Here is a 19,222-nt window from a genome sequence, read left to right on the forward strand (position 1 = left end):
CTGCTTCCCAAGGTGCCGAGCCCCTGTTCCACGACTTGGATAGTGATGATACCTCACTGAGCAACCTGGGCGACTGCTTCCTTGCCACAGCGGACGCAGGGCCACTCCAGGCGCGAGTGGGGAACCCCATCGACCACCTCTACTCCATGCAGAACTCCTACTTCACCTCCTGAGCACGGCATGGTCCCCGGCATGGGGCAGCTGCCACCACCGCGCTGCCCCAGGAGGGGCTGCAGAGCCCCGGGGTTTGGGAGGGAGGGGGAAGCGACACTGCTGGGATTCTGTCAAACAATATGTTGTAGCTTGGGATTCCCAAGGAGTGAGTTAAGTTATGGGTTGCATAGTTTCATGTTTCTCTTAGGAGCCTAGGATTAGGGACAGGAGTGGTTTTTGCAGCTGGCTGGTGGATTTTCAAATTTCAAACAGGAACCAAATTTCTCGTTTCGGCAGGAGGAAAGGCAGGGGGAGGGAAACCCTTCCTGCAGGAGCATCCCGGTGCCATATCCCCTCCGCACCACTTTCGGTTGGAGTGGCAGAAAAAGCAAACTGCTGGTCTTCACGGGGAGAGCCTGCAGCATCAGCCGGGCTTTGAAATTTGAAAAGCTGACAATGCTTTGGGGAAACACGGGGAAAATTTCGCTGCGGGGTTTTCCCTCTGTTCCCTTGACCAGCTTGAGCGCTTGCTGTTTAAACACAGGGACTTTTAAGATAGATGTTCCCATGCAAATATAGAAAGCTAGAAACCCCTAACATTATCCCCGTCGCCGAGGACGGGGCTCTGTGTGTGTATGTGTGTGTGTGTGGGCACACACGTGTGTGTGTGCAGAGCTGTGTGGCTGTGGGTGATGTACTGCACAGCCACACCTGCCAGATTGTATCAACAAAGTTTATTTCTAAGTCTATCAGAAATTTACTGTACAGCAAAAGTAACTTTATTTTCAGCGTGAACCATATTTAAGGAAATACTCAATGCACTTAAGTTATAAGATGAAATAATTTACTTTTTATAAACGTTATGTTTAGGTTGCAAAAGCCCAGTGGCAGGGAAGGAACATCAGTTCATTTCAGGTGATAGGTTTGGGTTTCGGGGTTGGTTATTTTTGGTGCTCTCAGGTTGCCCCACTGGTTTTGAGGTGCAGTTGAAACCCAAAGCAGGGCTGGCTCCAGGGACCTGCTCCTCTGCCAGCAGATCGATGGGGACAGCACGGTGGCCAGGTCCTGTCCCCACCGCTGGATATGTCCAGGAGGTCGGTGCAGGGTGGATGACGCTGCTGGAGCTGGTGGACATCCTGGCCCATCAGGGCTCAGCCATGCTTCTCTGCATCACTTTTCTCCTTCCCGTGGCAGGACCCAGCCTGCCTCCGCCAGCAACCCCGTCCCGTACCCTCAAATATGGGTGCTAGACCAGTGTGAGCTGCTGTCCTGGCTCTGGAAAACACTGCAGCCTGTATCATCACCCCTCAGGCGAAGGAGAAAGGAGGGAGCCCTGCATTTCCTGCTCCATGTTCAGGTTCATCCCTGCAGGAGCCGTGGGAACCTGGCGAAAGTTCTCCTTAGGGTCGAGCCTTCAGCTGGCCCTCACCTCATCCCCACTCTCGTTTTCATGCGTTGTGTCCTTTTGTGCTGCTGTTCACAAATGATGTAAGCAACAACCCATAAAGACATGCAAGTGACTGTGAGGCTCAAAACATTGGCTCATTGCCACCGTACGATCTGACACTGAATGTAGCGGGGTCTGGAGATGGCTGACCCGGCAGGAGATGCTGACACACTGTCAGAAATAGCGTACAAAGATGAAATTAAAAAGACAAAAAAATCTCTGGAAAAAAAAAAAAAAGCGTGGTCTCTTCTTGTGTGGGGGTGTCCTGTTGACTTGGAGAGGGAAGAGTTTGAATCATCTCCAAAGTCAGCAAGGTGTCAAGTAGGGTATGGTGAGACCACGGGGGAAGCTTCTGTTCCTTGGGAATTTGATATCAAATATTCTCTGGTCTAGACTAAACTGGTCCTTGAGGGTCCTCTGTGGCCAATGGACAGAGATTGGTGGATCTGGCTCCCACCTGAGGTGGCAGCGAGGGGCTTGCTGGGGCTCTCCACTGAGCACAGCAGGACTGCACAGGACTAGCTCAGCTGTGAACAGCCAACTTTCAGACATCTGTAGGCAGCGGAGATGACTCAGCCAAAAAGACAAAAGAAAAATGGAGGCCAAACACCAGGCAACCTTGTTGACAACAAGAAGGGATCTTGTAGAAAGGATGGGCAAGAAGAGAAAAAGTGTTTTGCATGTTTGCCAGCTCTCTGCATGTGCTCATGTGTGTTTGTACCACCAGAAAACTCTGCTTCATGTTTACACCTGCCCACAGTGTTTCTATGCTCTTAGCATTGAAGGAGAGCTGGAGAAGCCAGGACAGCCAGGTTACTAGCAAAACGTTTTCCCGAACGCATGAGCTCTTCACTTAAAATGCCCTGCAGACCTCATCAGTACCTTTGCATCCCTGGTTGCCATCTCAGCTCACTGAGCAGAGCATGACTGGGAGGCATTCATCTTCCTCCAGGGCAGGGGGACTGCAGGAGTGGGAAAGCATTTCTGCAGGCCAGGTTACCCCATGAGTGCTCTCACCTGGACTATCACTTCACCATGAACACCAGCTCTCCATGGCAGGGCCATGGGCAACTCCATGTTAGGATTGCCTAAAAGATATGGGTGGGTATTTCCCAATAGGAGTTGCTCTCATCACAGCTCCCTGACATGGAGAGGTTCCACGAATATGTGCTGATGCCACCAAATTGGGGATGGGGATCCACAAGTCATTGTCTGAGATGTTCAAAACAAGGTGTTTGCTTTCCTGCCCTACATCAGTCACTGCTTTGCTGTCCCTGTGCTATAAAATGCTTTCAAAGTCCAACCTGCAGAAAAAAAAATATTCCAAAATGGTGTGACTGCATGAAGAAAATTTGTGATTTTTATTTTGCAAGTTGTAGTTTCCTAGGAACAGCCTGGATTTCTTGGGTTGGTTTGGGGTTTTGCTCTGTTTCAGAACAGAAGAGCATGGCGCCTGACCCTATGGACGGCAACTGCTGCAAGACCCCCAGCAGCCCCAGCACAGCAGTGTCCAGTTTGTTCCAGTCACCCAGTCATGTCTTGGGATGGGGTGCTGGGCAGCCTGCCTGACCCAAATTGCTCAGGACTGTGTTCTTGGTCATCCTGCAGCTGAATGTTTCCCCTTGCTCCCCAGAATGAAGACTTATTTTCAGTCACTGCACAGGCTCTATTTTCTCTTAACATAACATTTTGATTTCAAAACATCTCTGAGCCCTTATCTGGCCTCTGTTGCCCCAAACATGAGCTGAAAAAGCACAGAAAGGCAGCTAGAGAAATGTCTAGCATATAGGAGAATGCTTTCCATGGAGAATTAAATAAGCTGTATTGAGCTGCAAGGTCTTCTCTTCCAGTAGAAATAGCTCATCTGTTCCTGCTTGCTCATTTGGGATGTAATTAGTGAGTCACCAGGTGAAGGTGTCGCAGGAGGGAGAGTAAAACCCTATAAAAGCAGTATTCACAGGTTGCCTGGATTTGGGAGGAGGTGGGAAGATGTGCCCTAGGAAGCTGGCTGGCCTGATTTGAGGTGATCTTGTGAAGGACAGCAGGGTAGGTGCTTGTGTGCAAGTTTTGCTGTGTTTCTAAAGCCCTTGCTAAGAGAGAATTATGTGTCGGGAAATTTCTTTGTAGAGACTGTGGTATGTGCGTGTACTTTACTCTTGCAAAGCACAAGGGTGGTACCTGTTATAAGTGCTACTATTTTTTAATGTTGACTAAGCATAATTTTTTTAGATGGTTGTCTCCAAACCCAGCTTCTGGATGGATGATATGGAAAGGCAAAATCCAATCTTTTACTTTGTGATTTTGGCACAGGCAGGCTCCACAGCAGCAGGGAAAAGGGTTGGACCTGTTCTGGCATGGGCAGGTTGGGGAAATTATGGCTTGAGATTTCTCTGTCACTGGGCTTGGAGAAATGCTGGCGGGTGCTAGTGGAGCGGTGGGGATCTGGGCTGGGGTGAGGCCGATAGTCATTGTGAGCTGGAGGTAGAGATGTGCTTTGCTTGTGGAAAGGGGGCAGATCTGGGGGAGGTGGCGTATGTGTGGTGTGGAGGAGATGCTGTGACCTATGAAGCCAGCATGAGTCTGATTTGTAGGATCCAGCTGTAGGTAATGGCTGGGCTAACGCCACCCAGGCTTGCAATAGAAAAATGGATATTTTCATTAATGGTTATTAAAATTACCTTAAATATTCCCCTCACTTGGATGCTTCTTAAAACATCATCTTTATTTTTTTTTTTAAATCTTTTAAAGCTAAAAGGTTTGTCTTCCCCACCCACAGCTATCTCCTATTTGAAAAATGTTCACCTACATCAGTCTGGCTTTCCATCAGCCTAACTACCATTTACACTTGCCAAATTACTTCCTCTAAAATAAAACCCCCATAAACCCCATGTTTTACAGACTGGTTGCCTACTTTTAAAACCTTGCAAAAATGTAATGACATGCTATAATAACAGTATCTCAAGGTATGCGTCTGTATGTGTATAGAATTATTACATATAGCATATAATTTCAGGGAAGTATCATTATTGTGGAAGGGGACAGATCTCTGTCAACTAACATCAGCAGAATCCATGGTTTTAAACCTGGCGTCCTTCTGCAAGTTGGCCTCTGTGCTTGACACAACCCGAACATAAGTCCAGCTTGCAATTGTGCAATGCAGTAGCAGATGTGGGTCCTCCTGTCATCTGGATTTCATATTCTGTTGTGCCTTATTTTCAGGGTGTGGATGGATCCTGCAAAACTGGCTGGGCCTTATCTTCTGCAAGTGAGGGACTCACTGCATGGCAGATAACTTCTTGTCAGGCTGGGTGGGTTGTTGGATGTCCCTGGGTGGATGGTGAGTTTGCTGTGTTCAGGACTGGCCCCCTGGGATGTACTTTCATGGTGCTGCTTTAACATATTGTGCTCCATGTCTGAGCCCGCTCTTGGCCTGGGGAGCGACTCCCTAGGACAAATGATATCTTCTTGTCAAAGCCAGGAAGAAAAGAACAACGTCTGACATGAAAACAGGCTCTACCTTGCTCTCCAAGGCAAGGGCAATGCCAGGAAAAGGCTGGGAGCTGACTTTCATGTCTCTAGTGACTTAAAACAAAGCCCCCTCTGTTCAGGCGCTGCTCGGTGGCCAAGGAAAGATCAAGTCAGAGATTACTTTTCAGTTGAAGACATTGATTAGATGATACTGATAGCCAGGAACGAGCTAGCTCTGAGTGATATTATGTTAATTAACTTGCTTTTTGTGAATGGATGGTACGTGAGCTTGTGGCAGATGCAGACTGGAGTGAAACTCAAAATGGTATTGGCCAATACTGGCTGGGCTTGCATCTGGAATTTTAAATATTGATGGTATTTTTAGGTGTTTGTGGGAGACTTGTAGTGCACAGACATAGGAGCTGGAGCAAGCAACCTTCCTGGAAGCATGTCACCTTGGTAGCAGATGCTGTCTAGGAAAACGGCCTCCAGTTGAAGGGTTGGATCCTTCCTCAAAATGGCCTGGCTCAGCATGTAACTGAAGTCAGTGGAGCTGTGCTGGTTCCTGCCAGCTGAGATGTGGGCACTAAGAGACCCCAAAGCAGACAGCTTCCTAGCAAAGAAGAGCTTGGTGCAGTGAGGAGGCCCATGTGTGAACCCCAGTGTGCAGCCACCTCCCCAGCCCCTTGCTGCACAGGGTTTTTGTAGGCTGGCAGGTTGTGGGCTTCTTTCTTGTGTGATATGGGCATGCTCTCATATATAAAAAGAGCCTGCAGGAGAGTTTCTTACGTACCTGTGTCAGTGGGTTGTCTTTCTGCACATCTGAGGTGGGGAGGGCACGAATCACAGGGAAGCCACAGGGAGGGTCTTTCCTTGGAACTGAAGATGAGAGAGTAGCAACTGCTGTTTTTCTGGTGGGAAAAGACCAGCTTTGGTTGCTTCTGTCACCTTTCCAGAGTGAAATCATTTGCCAGATGTCTGATATCTACACTGATGCCGTTCTGGGCACAAAATGTCACCCATCATTAGAAAATGCTTGTCTTGTGACACATGATAGGGCTCAAACCACTGAGGATGAGTGCCTTGGCCTTATGGTAGGTCTGTGAGCAAGATCCCAGGTAACACCAGCTGTCCAAATCTGTGACTTGCATTTGCTAAGTCTTTTCTTCCACTGCTCATCATCTACATGGAAAGTTCATTTTTAAAAAAAGCTTTATGAAATGGTGAAGACTTGCGATGGAAAGGCAGGAAAAGGGTTAGAAACTCTTCAGGTGTAAAAAGGTGAGTAATAACTTCTTATCTTGTTGGAGATCAGACCAAATTCCTGTCTCCATTCCTCTAACTGGCAATGTGTTGGTCATGAAAAGGTTATCTTGTCAGCTGTAGACCTCCTAGACACTGATGTGGAGGCTGACATGTGCTTGCCTGGTTGACATGTATAAGTTCACAGGCTGAGGACGAGTGTATCCAACTGCAAACCATGTCAAAACACTCCAAGTGATCAAATACCGACAGCACTTTCGGTGAAGAACAGCAGATTCCCGCCGCCTTGGGCCCTCTGAGCTGCTGCTTCAGAGGGGAGATCAGATTTCTCCTCTGATGACCCCGAGAACAGGGGGTTCATTTAGGGGGATGCTTGGTGGATTGAATCATGGTCTCAGGGCAGAGTAAATCCATGGCAGGAGGCAGGCAGACCCTGTGCCACAGAGATGGGGAGCTGGTGGTGAACCCCAGCAAGCAGTGCCCTAGGGCCGTTATCAGCTTGGTGGCTTCAAGTGGAGTGAAGAGCTAATGACCCTTTTCTGACCAATCTTATTTAGGACTCTTCGAGAGGCCAGAGAGGATTAGTGCTCTGGAGAGCTGAGCTTTGTTGTCTCAGATCAGTGCTCTGAAACTGGCTGGCCCCCAGCAGCTCTGGCTCTCCTCTTGCCTCTGTTCCTTGCAGTACAGATGCAACAATATCTGCTTCGGAGAGGAGGGGCTGTGAAGGGAGATATCCATGGAGCCTCGGGCTTCTCTGTGTTTTCCCAAGAGCATCTGCGAGGAAACAAGTCTGTGCTCAACACAAGCTCAAAATAATATGTGAGCATGGAGGGCCCTGAGGCTGCACACGGAGTGAGGAAGAGATAGGAAACAGTGAGCAACCATCCGCTTGCTGAACGAGGCAGGGACCGTATGGAAAATATAGCATGAGGTCATGGAACTAGAGATGTAGCGTAACGCCTGTGTCTTGGGTGGCTGATTATGTTGTCCTGACAACCTCGACCTGGTGTCCCAGGGTTGGAGGGTTTGGCTCTGCAGCTGAGTGCATGTAGGTATTTGGGAAGTAACTGGAGAGCCCCTGAGGAGTTTGGGAAGAGGAGACTGGTGAAACTCTTCCAAAAGGATTAGCTGGAGCCTGCCAGAAGCTGTAACTGACTGTTGGCTGCTCTGTCTCCTCCTGGAGTAGGCGGAGGAGTGAGGTGATGTCCCAGCGCTGCCAGCAGAAGACCTGGGGGCTGGAGCACGTGGAGCCTCATCCTATGGGGCAAAGACTGCCTTTGCAGGGAGCTCTTCAATAAAGGCTGGGATGGCAGAGCTGGAGACAGGGTGAGAAGCTCAGGCAGGACACAGTGGTTACAGGACAGTAGCAAATGTGGCAGAGCAGCTCATCTGAAAAAGGGGGTGTTAGCTGCAGGTGGGACCAGGGTAGCTGGGGAAGATAAGGCAGTCATTCCCTGTTAAGACAAAAGGAGCAGCCCCACCATGGGTGACCAGGAGGCCTAAGGAGAGGCACAGTGAACCATCTGACAGCCTGTTTTGATCCTCAAATTTAAGGTATGAGGAATGGGGCCAATTCTCAGCACCAGCTGGCTGAGCATGGCCAGGCTTCTGCAGCCAGTGGCAGGGAAGGAGAACAGCATGGCTGGTGTTTGACCAGGGGCTTTCCCATGTCAAACTGGGTTACCTGGGAGTGCGAGATGGGGAAGGGACACTGAATCCAGAGAAAATTATCAGTGAGACTTTGGCAAGGAGTTAGACCCATGAAGAAGCCCAAAGGCAGACGCTATCCTCAAAGGCATTGCCATGTGTTGAGACCCATAGCCCATGCCATGCCCCAGAAATGGTGGTACAAACTGAGCTGCTTTGCCTCTTTCCTGGGCTTTATAGTTCCCATCAATTAGAGGCTAATCACTTCCTTCAGAAAGCTTTTAAGTGCAAGCAAGCTTATTCAAGATGATGAAATTGCCTCCTAATTGATTATTCCTGCAGTTTAACAGCTGTTTCCCTGACTTGCTTATTTTTTTCCTTTCCTCGAAATAAAAATCTGCTGTTGATATGACCAGCTCACCTCCAGCCAGGAGCTCGTGAGGAGCTAACAAATGTTTGTGGCAGTGCTGGCTTTTATGAAGGGATTGACAGAAGCACCTGGTGGAGTGTGTATTAGCCAGGGCTGGAGCTGGCAAGGAAGAGCTTCCCCATGAAATATGAATAAGCAGAGGAGATGCCGCATTTTCAGTCCTCCCCACGATGGCCTCAAAGCTGTGGTGTGCTGGGGGAGGAGGGAGGGTCCTGTTTCATCCCACAGCCCTGGCCCACCAGAGCTTAGGTGCTGCCTGACCGCGTGCACCCGGCCAGCCCCTCCCGATAGCATCGGGAGGAATACAGTAGGCGCTTTGTGCCTGGGGAGGATCTGGTTACTTGGGAGCAACTCTGCTCCTGGGGAAGATGACAACGTGCTGGGGGGGAAGGGGAGCTTGGAGAAAAAAAAGACAATGCCAGTTTGTGAATTCCTTCAGCATTGTTTCAAGGTGCTTCCTAAGGAAGAAGTCACTGGGCTCACTGCATGCAAGGGCTTTATAGTGGATTGCCTGGTCTGCATCTACCCCCTCTTGCGTTACATCCTTACTGCTGTAGTGTTTGCTGTGCTGTACTGCAGCCCCTCAAGGACACATACTCCTTTTTAGCTGCTATTACAGGTCCCACTCTTGATTTCCAGCAAGATGGGTGGTGGCTCTTTTTTCTTTCCCAGTCAATGTTTCTACTTTGCTTTTCTGCTCAGACAAGGCTTACACAATTGCCTGGCCTGTCACCTTCTTGGCAAAATAATTTTTGTGACTGTTGTCTAATTTTCTCAATTTTGAGAAGTTAAAAAATAGGTTTTATGGGTAAAAGGAACATAAGGAACAGTGAAAAGATCTACAAATCTGTCCACTGCTTCTCTTGTCTCCATGGGAGACTTCAGTGTGAGCACAGCCCTTGCTGGACTTCAGGAGTTGCATTGGGGAGCACTGCTGCCCCTGTCACACCTGCAGCTGAGGTGTGAGGCGGGGGTCATGGCTGCCCACCAAAGGGATGCACAAAGCTGTGGGAGATCAGGCTTTCCAGTAGCTAGGTGGCTACTGAGTCCTTCTGGCCAACAGGCTTCTCTGCCTGAGAAACCCCATGACTTTTGCTCAGCTGAGACCTAGGGGTACACTTGACATGCTAGAGTGGTGGAGGAGATGCGTTACTGCTACTGGCTTGTTCTTTTCCTGTCTTGGGAGACCTGGCCAAAATGGGTCAGAGATATGCTGCTGTTTATTGGCCTCTGATCCTGATGGCTGGTGTCTTGGCAGCCAAGAGAAAGTCCTTTACTCTGTCTAGCTAAAGGTCTTGCTCTCTAGCCCTTTTTTAGCAGCAAGCTGTAGTGAACTTGGCTGTGAAAGTCCTCTGGAGGCTCTCACTCAGGGTTTAACAGTGCAAGCTTCTTTCTGTGTAGATGTCTTGGGTCACCCTAATGATAACTGTGTTCCTGGTGGGGCATTCTGCTGTATGGGATGCTTCAGTGAGGGAGCAGGACCCTTGGCTAAAGGGCAAAAGGCTTTGGAAGTCCTTGGGAAATACAGCAGTGAAATGGAGAGGTGGTGATGAAACGTTGCCATCTGCTCCAGAGCAAACTGGCTGCAGGGAATATTCAGAGCAGTGCCAACACACGCAAACTTGCTCCTGCATTGTTTGCAGTCCTGCTGGTGTGGGAACCCACTGGATGTGGCATCTCAGCTGCTGGTCCCTAATAAAACCCACAGTGCACCTGGAAGCCTCACCTTTGTGTTGGAGAGCAATGGGAAGCTGCCCTTCAGTGCTGGGCAGGTTGCAGTCCTATTTTTGAGCTGTGCTTTTGGTGTGCTGGTTACTGGTGGGTAACTGGTGTGCCACACTAATGCTGCTGGCTGTCCTGGGAGAGACCTTCTGAGCTGCTTTTCCCAGGAGGGTGCAGCTGGTTGTCCTGTCTATTAATATCCATGGATTGGAGGACACAAAATACCGCTCACAACACAGCCCAGACTGAGGGCTCTGTGATAACCAGTTGATAAAACTGTCCTTGAAACCACAGCGACATGTGGACCTGGGCAAACTTCCCTCGCCGGGTGAATGGATCCAGTTTCAGGGCTAATGGGTTTCCCAGGATTTGCAGATGTGAATTATTTGCATTCTTGACTCCAAGGTGAGCGCAGGTGCATCAGATGGTCCCCGTGAGCACCCCTCTGGTGTGCTGTCCCCCACCTCCCGGGGTGCGGGTGACTGGGCGAGTGCACAGAGCTGCTATTGTGCATCGCTGCCTGTGCACCAGCTGCCCACGGGACAGCCCATGCAGTGCTCAGGGTGTTGTTTGGTGCTGTCTGCGCGATGGCGCTTTCTAAAGGTGTCTCTCCTTTTTCTCCTCCAGGAGAGAAGCCATTTACAGAGTCAAACCCTGAGCTGGCCCTTGGGCTTTTGGTCAGACGTCCAAGGAAAACAGCCTTTGCTTTAAACCACCCTCCTTGTGTTTTTTCTGCTTAAACTCCAGGACTATTTAACACGCTTCAGCTTCTTATAAAGTTTCTGTCAAGACGGATTAGCAGCAGGCTGACAGATTGCTATTACAGCCCCAGTGAACTTTTAATACCTGCCAGTAAGTTCTGTGAGTCCCTTAAATCCTCCTGTGGATGCTTGGGTTGGGGAGCAAAGGCTGCTGCTTATGCGGCTGGTATTCAGGGTACCTCCGCCTCTCTCCGAGCTGTCAGCATTAAGAAAGGACCTCTAGGGATTTCTGACATTATGTTCCCTGAGGCCTCAAAACAGCTTCCTCGATGCAAATTGCATCCCCTCTACCCATAGGGTGAGGTGCTGCTGAGAGGGGGCTTGGAGATGGAGGTCCCCAGCAGGGTTCGGGCAGAGGAGGGGCAGCAGCATATCTGAGCTCCTGCCTGTCCAGGAGAGGGTGTCGTGGTGTGAGCAGAAACCAGGGTGATTTGGGGGGGACGCTCAGGGTCTGCTGCCTGTGCAGTCTGATGGCTAGGATCAGAGCATCACTCAAGTGAAACAAGCTGTTAGCTGCCCTTCAGGCAGGCTTGGTTTGCTCTAGAGAAGTCATGGCCCAGAGCCTGTGCACCCTGAGTAAGGGTCCACAGGCTGGTGGGTCTGGAGTAGGTGTGATTTTTCTTCTTTATACTGAATTTTACATCTTTTTATTTGAATTTTGATGCACCTTTTCCTACTACAGTCACCAAAACTGGAACAACATCAGTGTAGAGGTGAGCCAAGGGTTGAATAGCCATCAGATGTCCATGCGGTGAAGCGGCTGCCATGTGAAGAGGGTGGTGTGTGGCAGTGGGTGTGCTGATGTGGGTAACTGTATGGTGGTGCAACTTAAACAGCTTCTCTCCAGGATCCCTGGGCCCCTGCTGGGTACCAGCCCTCCTCCACATCCTCAGAGCACACCTCCCACAGCTTTTTTTTTTTCACCTTCTGTATCCCCTGCTTCCGGAAGCATACACTTTCCAGTCTACACTTTCCAGTTGTGGAAAAAAGCTTGAAACTGCCTTTGCCAAACTCCCTAAACTCAAAACCCAAATGACAGAAATCACCCTGTACTTAATTGAGGGCACATGAGTTTTTGCATGCTTAAGACAAAAACTGGAAACGGTTTTTGGCCAGGGTCTTTCTCCCAGGCTGTATCTGAATACATTCTGCTCTTTAGGTTTTGCTTACTGGGATGCACGTTCTCACAGTAGGCAACCTGCATCCAGAGTCTTATTGGCCTTTTAAAATGCCATCTTTCTCTTCTGCAGTGTTGGACAACTTTGTGTAGCTTGGCAGAGATACAGTTGTTCAACAAGAGGCTGCAGCTGAGCACGATGTCTTGTCTTGGCATGGCCAATGCATCATGGCTGGTATTTTGGCTTCTTGCCTGCAGGATGTGCCTCAAGGCACCCAGCAAGTGCTGCAGAGGTGGATGCTGTGTACCCTGCTGCCATGGGTATGCCAAGGTGGTGTTTGATATGGTTCAAAGGGGGTTTTACAGTTGCGCTAGGAACTCTAGCCAAAAGTGGACCTCTGCTTGGGGCTGCATGTGTGGCTGGCAGGAGCTAGGACACAGAGGTCCCTGTAGCAAATGTATGGTGGATGCAGATACAATCTTACCAATCCTTATCAATGGAGGAGGATTTGGGGTGCTGGGGAGTCAGGATAGGCCCAGATTTGCTGCTGCTTGTAGAGAGCTTGAGAGGGAAGGGGGGAGAGAGAGAGAGAGACCTTGGTTTTCCGATGGTTGTCCTAGCCCTGCCCTGCTTGAACTGGATTAACTTGGGTAGCTGCTCTTTAAGCATCTTTGATATTTTTTTTTATTGCATAGCAAAATGCTTTTTGGAAAGCTGGGCTATTATCCCTCCAATAGCAAAATCTAAACCCAGAAGAGAGAAAGGGGCAAGGGGAGGGAGGGAGGGAGCGTGAGAAGGGAGCCTTTGAAGTGAGCTGCCCAAATGAAATGTGTGACATCAGAGAGATGGCAGATAGCTGGCAGAACAAGGCTGTCTTTGAGCCCACCTTGGGCCTGGCCAGTGCACACTTTACACCCCACCTCCCGAAGTCAGAGATGAAAGATGCCCCAGGCAGCCTGCCTGACCCCATTGCCTCTGCTATCTCCACTTGATTGCACAGTATTTTGCTCCAAACAATTCTTCACTGTCTGGGCCGCACAGGTGAATCTCCCAGCTTGGCTCACAAGTGGGGATGCCGTGCATAGCAGGGCTGCTTTGTTGCGGTTGCTCACCTGCTTGTGGGGTGGTTTTCCTAGGACAGGCATTGTTTGACAGCAGGGTACAGAGGAGGGGTGGAGAGGGGCAGGACTGGGCAGCCTGGGGACAGGGAAAGGTCTGCTGGGGGATATGGAGTCAGGGAGCATTAGGGAAGGATGCTTGGGGGGATACAGTGTCAGGGAGCATCCTTGGTCAGCAGACTGGTGAGCCCAGCAGCTCATGTTGGATGCTCCAGGAAGAGATCTAGGCTGGATTTGAAAATAATCTGCTTTATTTGTTACTGGATTCAACCTGCTTGTGTGCCTAAAGCACTCTGGTTTCCCCACTTTGAGTCCTTGCTTTCAGAAAGGTGTGGTGGAGGGGAGTACATCTGCATGCATGTCTATAATTGGAAGAAAATGCATCTTTGAGAAGCTATTCTGTCTCAGAAGAGGTATACGATGGATTTGTGTAAAAAATGCAATGTGGGAAAATGGCTGTAAGAAAGACACACACCCAACAGGCTAAGAGGGCAATTGGGCTTTGAGAAACTAGACAGGGAGTTGAGAAAGGAGGTAGTGGTGGGTCATGTGTTTTGGGCTGTCCGAACAAGTCTCCATGCTGGGCTCATGGAAAGGAAGGATGGAGAAATGCACCTTCCCCACACAGTCTTCATGACCTGCATCAGATGTCAGAGGGGCTGAGGCTGTAAGTGTGGACCTTAGTTATTTCTCTGTCCTCAGTTTCTTTGAAGCTGGGCTATACTTAACTGATGTGAACCATGAAGCCAGTCTTCACAGGCTGCTGTAACAGCATTTTACATTCTCTACTGTCTCACTGAGCACCATTGGACTGTGGAGTTCTCTGCCTGGAGAAAAATCAGGCCAGATCCCAAGCTATAAGCCAGGACACAACCAGTGTTGCCATAACCAGGGCTAGAATAGAATCCTTCGGCCTGGCTTATTTCTAAGAATCTTCCATCAGTGTAAAGGCCAGGTGGGACCTGTCTCCCATGCATCCACTGATTGTTCATGGCTGCTCTCATGGGACCAGTGCCCTTCCAGTTGGATTGGGATGGTAAGGGTAGATAGACATCCTGCTAGTGAGAGCTGGTGGTGCAGTGTACAGGCTATTACAGCAGGAACAAATCAGAGGGCTGGCCATCATCAGTCTCTAGTTAGATCAAGATGGAAAAGGATTGAGTGCTAGAGCCAGTCTTTAGAAGATCAACAGCCAGTGGAACTCAGGCTCTACATGTGCTCTGCAGACAGGCTCAGGAAAGTTTTGAGTGTTCAAGCAGTACCACAGATGTGTCCACATGACTTTCTCAGTGGGCCCTCCCTGAGCAAATGCAGTCAGAGTGGCAGTTCTTAGATTCATGTGAGAGGGGCACACTTAAAAACCCTGAAGGGCATTTGAACAGTTGAGCTCCCATATGGAGATCTGAGCACCCTTTTGACCTTTACTGAAAAGATCAGAGCCAAGTTTTCCCTTGCATTCAGTGACTTGTAAAGACTGAATGCCCTAAAATCAATGTTACTAGTGGGAACATGAAAATTAATTGTGTCAATCTATCACTCATCTTGCCCTATTACATTCCGTGATTAGAACTTAGCCTCAAGTATATGAACAAAGTGTCTTCTGTGACAGGTAACTGCTGCACAGGAGATGGCAGTGCATGACTTAGAGTGGTCAAAAGCAGAGAACAAAAGAAAAGTTTGGGTCCAGCAGTGGTGTGTGGGTTGTTTTTTTAGTTCACTGCAATGCTTTCCTTGCTTGGGTCTATTCAGGTCAGTATGACATCTTGGGAACAAAAGATTAAGTACATGTTTGAAGAAGTCTCAGTTGCGAAAGCAGCAAAGTCTTCAGGACATATTCCCTTACTGTCTCTGCTGATGGGCAATGAGTAGAAATGTGCTTAGTAAGGACTTCTGAAATAGTAAAGTTAGAAAAAAGTAAAACATCAGGAAACTAGCAGTAGGGGGAAGTACATGGAGAAGGTATGCATTCTTTTGTGAACAGTCTTGGAGCAGTGCTAAGGAGTAATGCACCAGGTTGGTTGGTCATCTGCAAGTAGACCCTGGGGCCTATACGCTTGCAGGACTGTGTATAGGCATTATGCAGTGACCTCCCAAAAACTGTTTAGGGCCAGGCTGTTTGAAGGTGTGAACGACACCAGTGCTGTGAGCATTTTTGTGTCTTCAGCTACCATATCGCCCTACCCAAATCTGACCTCCAGGCCTCAGGGAGCAGATAGTGTTGACGGTGATCTTTCTGCCTTATCTTCGTACACAGACAGCTTGGAGACTGGGTGAAATGGTCAAGTTGCAGTCATGGCTGTGAAACACAGCTGAGGTTCCTGATGGCTGGAGGGTAGATATAATTGAGCTAACTTCAAGAGACCCTAGCTGGGTAGCAATAAACAGGTATGGCAGCACAGAGCTCAGATTTGGGCTGAAATGACTCCATCTGCCTATGGTTTTAAGTTCAATTCATGTCAAGCTTAACTTTGGAGTAGAATAGCTACTATGTAGAAATTGCAGTTTTGCTGTGCACACAATGTGCCCGAACAGCTTTCATCTTGCCACAGATCCATGCCATTTTGTCCAGCCGCTTCTCACCCAAGATTACTGATAAACTCTGTGCACCCCCAAGCCTCTTGAGCCTGGCACAGTGAGACACTGTTGGCCTGAAGAGCTGCCTGGAGGTGGCAGAGGGATGACAGCCTCCCTCCACCCTGTGCCACCCCTCCATGGGAAGGAAGTCACCTTCCCACTGCAGACCCACTGCGTGTGTCTGGCCTTGTTAAGCAGCAGTGGGGGTTCATCTGTCCTCACCCATGGCAATCGGAGGTTACAGCTTGAGGCAGCAGGTCAGCTTGGAAACTTGGTGTTACCCCTAACACAAGTCTCATTTCTCTAGCATTTCTCAAACTGAGGCAGGTGGGAGAAAAGCCTTACTGCCCTGTGGCAGCATCCTCATGTGCTCCCTGTGGTGCACCATCAACACCTGAATCCACAAAATAAAGCCAGAGCTGGGGTGGGGGGAAACCAGATATTCAAGGCAGAAGCAGACCTGTGGGATCTATGTTGGTTAGGCTAAACAGGCTGGTCACCAGGTTGAAAACCTCATGCAAACACCTGGATGGGGCCATCTAGGCCAGCCCCTGGACTTGGTGGCATAGTCACACTGTACCTCAGTTTCCCACCAGTCACTTCTCCAAGGGACACCTTGTCAAATCAATTAGGGTGAGATCTCAAGGTGCATGAATCATGTAGGCTTTGAGGGTGCTGGACACCTGTATAGCTCTGTGGCTCCATATTTGAGTTTTCTTCCTCTGGTTCCTATTTCTTCAGAGCAGGACTGTCCCTCAGAGGGCAGAAACATTGTCCACTGCAGCTGAGCCTTTTGAAGTCTGTGGTACTAATACCAAACATCTCTGGGCTTTCCTGCTTCAACATCTGTGTTCACCAAAACCTCTGTCAAGGGCTGTGCCCAGGCACAGAGCTCAGCACTTCATAGCTGGTGGGGAGGGGACAGAGGGCCTGGATTAGGAGCTCTTCCCATCTCATGGAGAAGTTAATTTTGGGGGCAGAAGTTTGGAAGGGGACCCCGATGGGGAAGAAGGGGAGAAATGACAACTAGAGCAGGCACTGAGGGCCTCCTACCCCATGCCCTGATGTAAGGCAGGGCAGACTCTGCGCTTGCCCAGCCTGCACTTAGTATCATCCAGCGACCAAGTCTGTGATGCTCTCCTGGAGCTGCCATTTGGGAGCTTCCCCAAAACTTTTTCTGTGCTCCCTTCCTCCTTGTAGCAGGAAAAAGGAGGCAGGGAACAAAACCAAGGAGAGGTGATCTGTTCCCTGCTAGAGGAGGATGAACTGCAGAGCAGGGGGGTCATGTCTTGTGCTCATCCCCTGTGGTTGGGGGGTCCAGGAAGATGTTTCTGCCTCTTCAGTGGGGTCTGGTTCTGGGGTCAACCAGGGGTTTGCAGCACTGGTGGAGAAGCCCATTGATGAGCCATCCCATGGCCCTGAGTTTTTGCAGCCTCTTGGTGCCCCTTTGCCATGAGGACAGGACTGCAGCTGTCCCTCCTTGTGGGACCTCTGCCTCAGAGGTGGCCGTGGCAGCTCGGTACCCACGTGTCCCCTTCCTCCCTCTCCTTCATTAAGGCACTGATCTCTTCCCAATAACAAGGGGGCTTCTGTTCGACAAAACCTGCCAATTAGTCATTCTGGCTGGGTATAAACGTGGCACTTGAACAGCTGAGGGGACGGCGGGCAGTCCTGCCCCTTCTCGTGGTGTTGCCAAGCTTGCCATTAACACAATGTGACAACTAATCTCTCTATAGCATCTGACTGAGCAATTTTAATTAATAGCTCTGTACGCTTGCACACACACCCCTACCCCCTCTGTTTTGCACAGGTACCGCATGCCTTTAAAGCTCCTTCCCTTGCATTGCAGCCTGCGTGGACAAAAGGAAGAAAAAAGCCTCATTCTGCCCCAATTAGTGTGGAAATGCTGCTCATTTGGGGCTCTGGCCCTTGGACTGAGCCAGGGCTCACTGCCCCCCATTCTCTTTCCCCTCTGTGGGGTTGAGAACTTCAATAAATGTGGTGGCTCTGGGGCAGAGGTGTTTTTGCAGCTCTACTGGCGGTTGGGGCATCCCTGCGGTGGCCTGTGGGAGACGAGGGGCCGTCAGGGCTGTGCTGGCTTCGTGGACTGGATATAGGGGAATTGGAGGGCACAAAGGGGTCATTTGTGCTGCTCCTCCAAGAAAGGCTCCCTGGCTTTATCCAAGTGCATGATAACATCAGGGAAAAAAAAAAAAAATCCTATTTCTATGTCCAGGTTCTCTCCTGACGTGAACAGCTACAGCTTGGCAGATGGCTGCTGTTGGGGCTGCTGCAGTTTTGGTGTGGAGGTATCCCAGTTTGCTTTAGGACAACTGGGAGGGTTCATCCATGGTGAGCTTGGATGCTGCTTTAAGCAAATGTTAGCTTGAGGATGCCTGTTTTGGGCCACCACTCCCAGCAGAGACACTGATGTGATTGCAGCAAGAGGAGGGCTAGCCCCCAGCATGGCCAAGAGGGATGCAGGAGCCTGGAGAAGCAGTGCTGGGCTGTGCAGGTTGCTGCAGCGGGAGCAGCACACAAATTCCCCATGGAGAGGGGAAAATTGTCATGGTTAGGAAGAGAGCTGGATCTTTCTGGTAAGGACTGGCAGAAAAACCTGCACACTGGAGCAGGTGGGAAGGCCAGCAGAGTGCAAGGGTGTGGAGGGGTCCCCCCCATCCTCCCTTCAACACCTTAATTCAATATTTTGGTGCTTCTGATCCAGGTGGTGCTGGGTAGCCAAGACCAAAGATGGTATCAAGGTGGCTGAATATCCTGAGTGTGATAAAATTGCTCAGGTTTGGGCATTTGGAGAAGAGGAATACATGGGATCATCTCTTCCCATGGTGACGTGGCTCCACCATCACCCTCCTGCAGCTCTCTCCTGCCCGGGGCTGCTCAGCGCTCTTCCTTCAGATCACCAGAGCCAAGTCCTCAACAGCAGTGAAGAAGCACCATGGGGTACTTAGGCTTGGGCAGAACACCCATGCTTTTTGCAGGTTCTCGTTCCTGTGGCACATGGGTCTGGGGGTCTTGCACTGTCGCCTTGGCAGAATGGCTGCAGTGGGTCATGCTGTGGTGTTGGGAGCCCATAGCCTTGAAGAGTGACCCTGTAGGAAGGAGGGAGCAGAAACGACCACAACTGGCGATGCTCCTGCTAGATCTGGCCTGCTGGAGATGCTTGAGTGATTTGGTACTTGTGTAATAAATGGAGGGAGCCCTTGCTCATAAGAGAGGGCTATACTGCTGCAATACTGTTGGATAACACATCTCTGGCTGGGAATATCCATCCAACCTGGAAGCGTTGCTCGTTATGGACAAATGCAGGGGCTTGTACTTTGCTTTGTTCTTGTGGAAAGCACAGGCTTTTGTCCCCAGGAGATGTGTCTTGTCTCACTGGAAAGATAGGAAGTGTGTGGGGTGGTGTGTAGGGGCCCCTCTCCTGGAGATGGGATCGAGGAGGAAATGACCAGCTGGGCTCACATCCCTTTCCCTCTGCTTGTGCTCATCCTTTCTGGCTT

The 19,222-nt window shown here is 49.9% G+C and overlaps 1 protein-coding gene and 1 long non-coding RNA gene across 4 annotated transcripts in view; both read left to right on the top strand.

The window, feature by feature from the left end:
* LMX1A (LIM homeobox transcription factor 1 alpha) overlaps positions 1 to 173 on the top strand; it is a 51,748-nt gene extending 51,575 nt beyond the window's left edge. For both annotated transcript variants that reach the window (XM_087731456.1, XM_087731455.1), the window contains one exon: positions 13 to 173. In XM_087731456.1, coding sequence (XP_087587582.1) covers positions 13 to 173 — 161 coding nt within the window. The remainder of the gene's footprint in view (positions 1 to 12) is intronic.
* A 3,411-nt stretch (positions 174 to 3,584) lies between these two features.
* On the top strand, positions 3,585 to 18,815 carry LOC148052188 (uncharacterized). 2 transcript variants are annotated; one of them, XR_015699282.1, is made up of 4 exons: positions 3,585 to 3,646; positions 10,878 to 10,982; positions 11,574 to 11,604; positions 18,427 to 18,815. It is a non-coding gene; the product is annotated as an uncharacterized LOC148052188 (long non-coding RNA). The 2 variants fall into 2 exon arrangements; XR_015699281.1 differs by lacking the exon at positions 18,427 to 18,815 and having other exon boundaries at positions 11,574 to 11,699.
* Positions 18,816 to 19,222: the final 407 nt, after the last annotated feature.

This window comes from Nipponia nippon, unplaced genomic scaffold, assembly GCF_047370975.1.
Source record: "Nipponia nippon isolate SJK-2023a ecotype South Korea unplaced genomic scaffold, ASM4737097v1 scaffold_5, whole genome shotgun sequence".
Lineage (NCBI taxonomy): Eukaryota > Metazoa > Chordata > Aves > Pelecaniformes > Threskiornithidae > Nipponia > Nipponia nippon.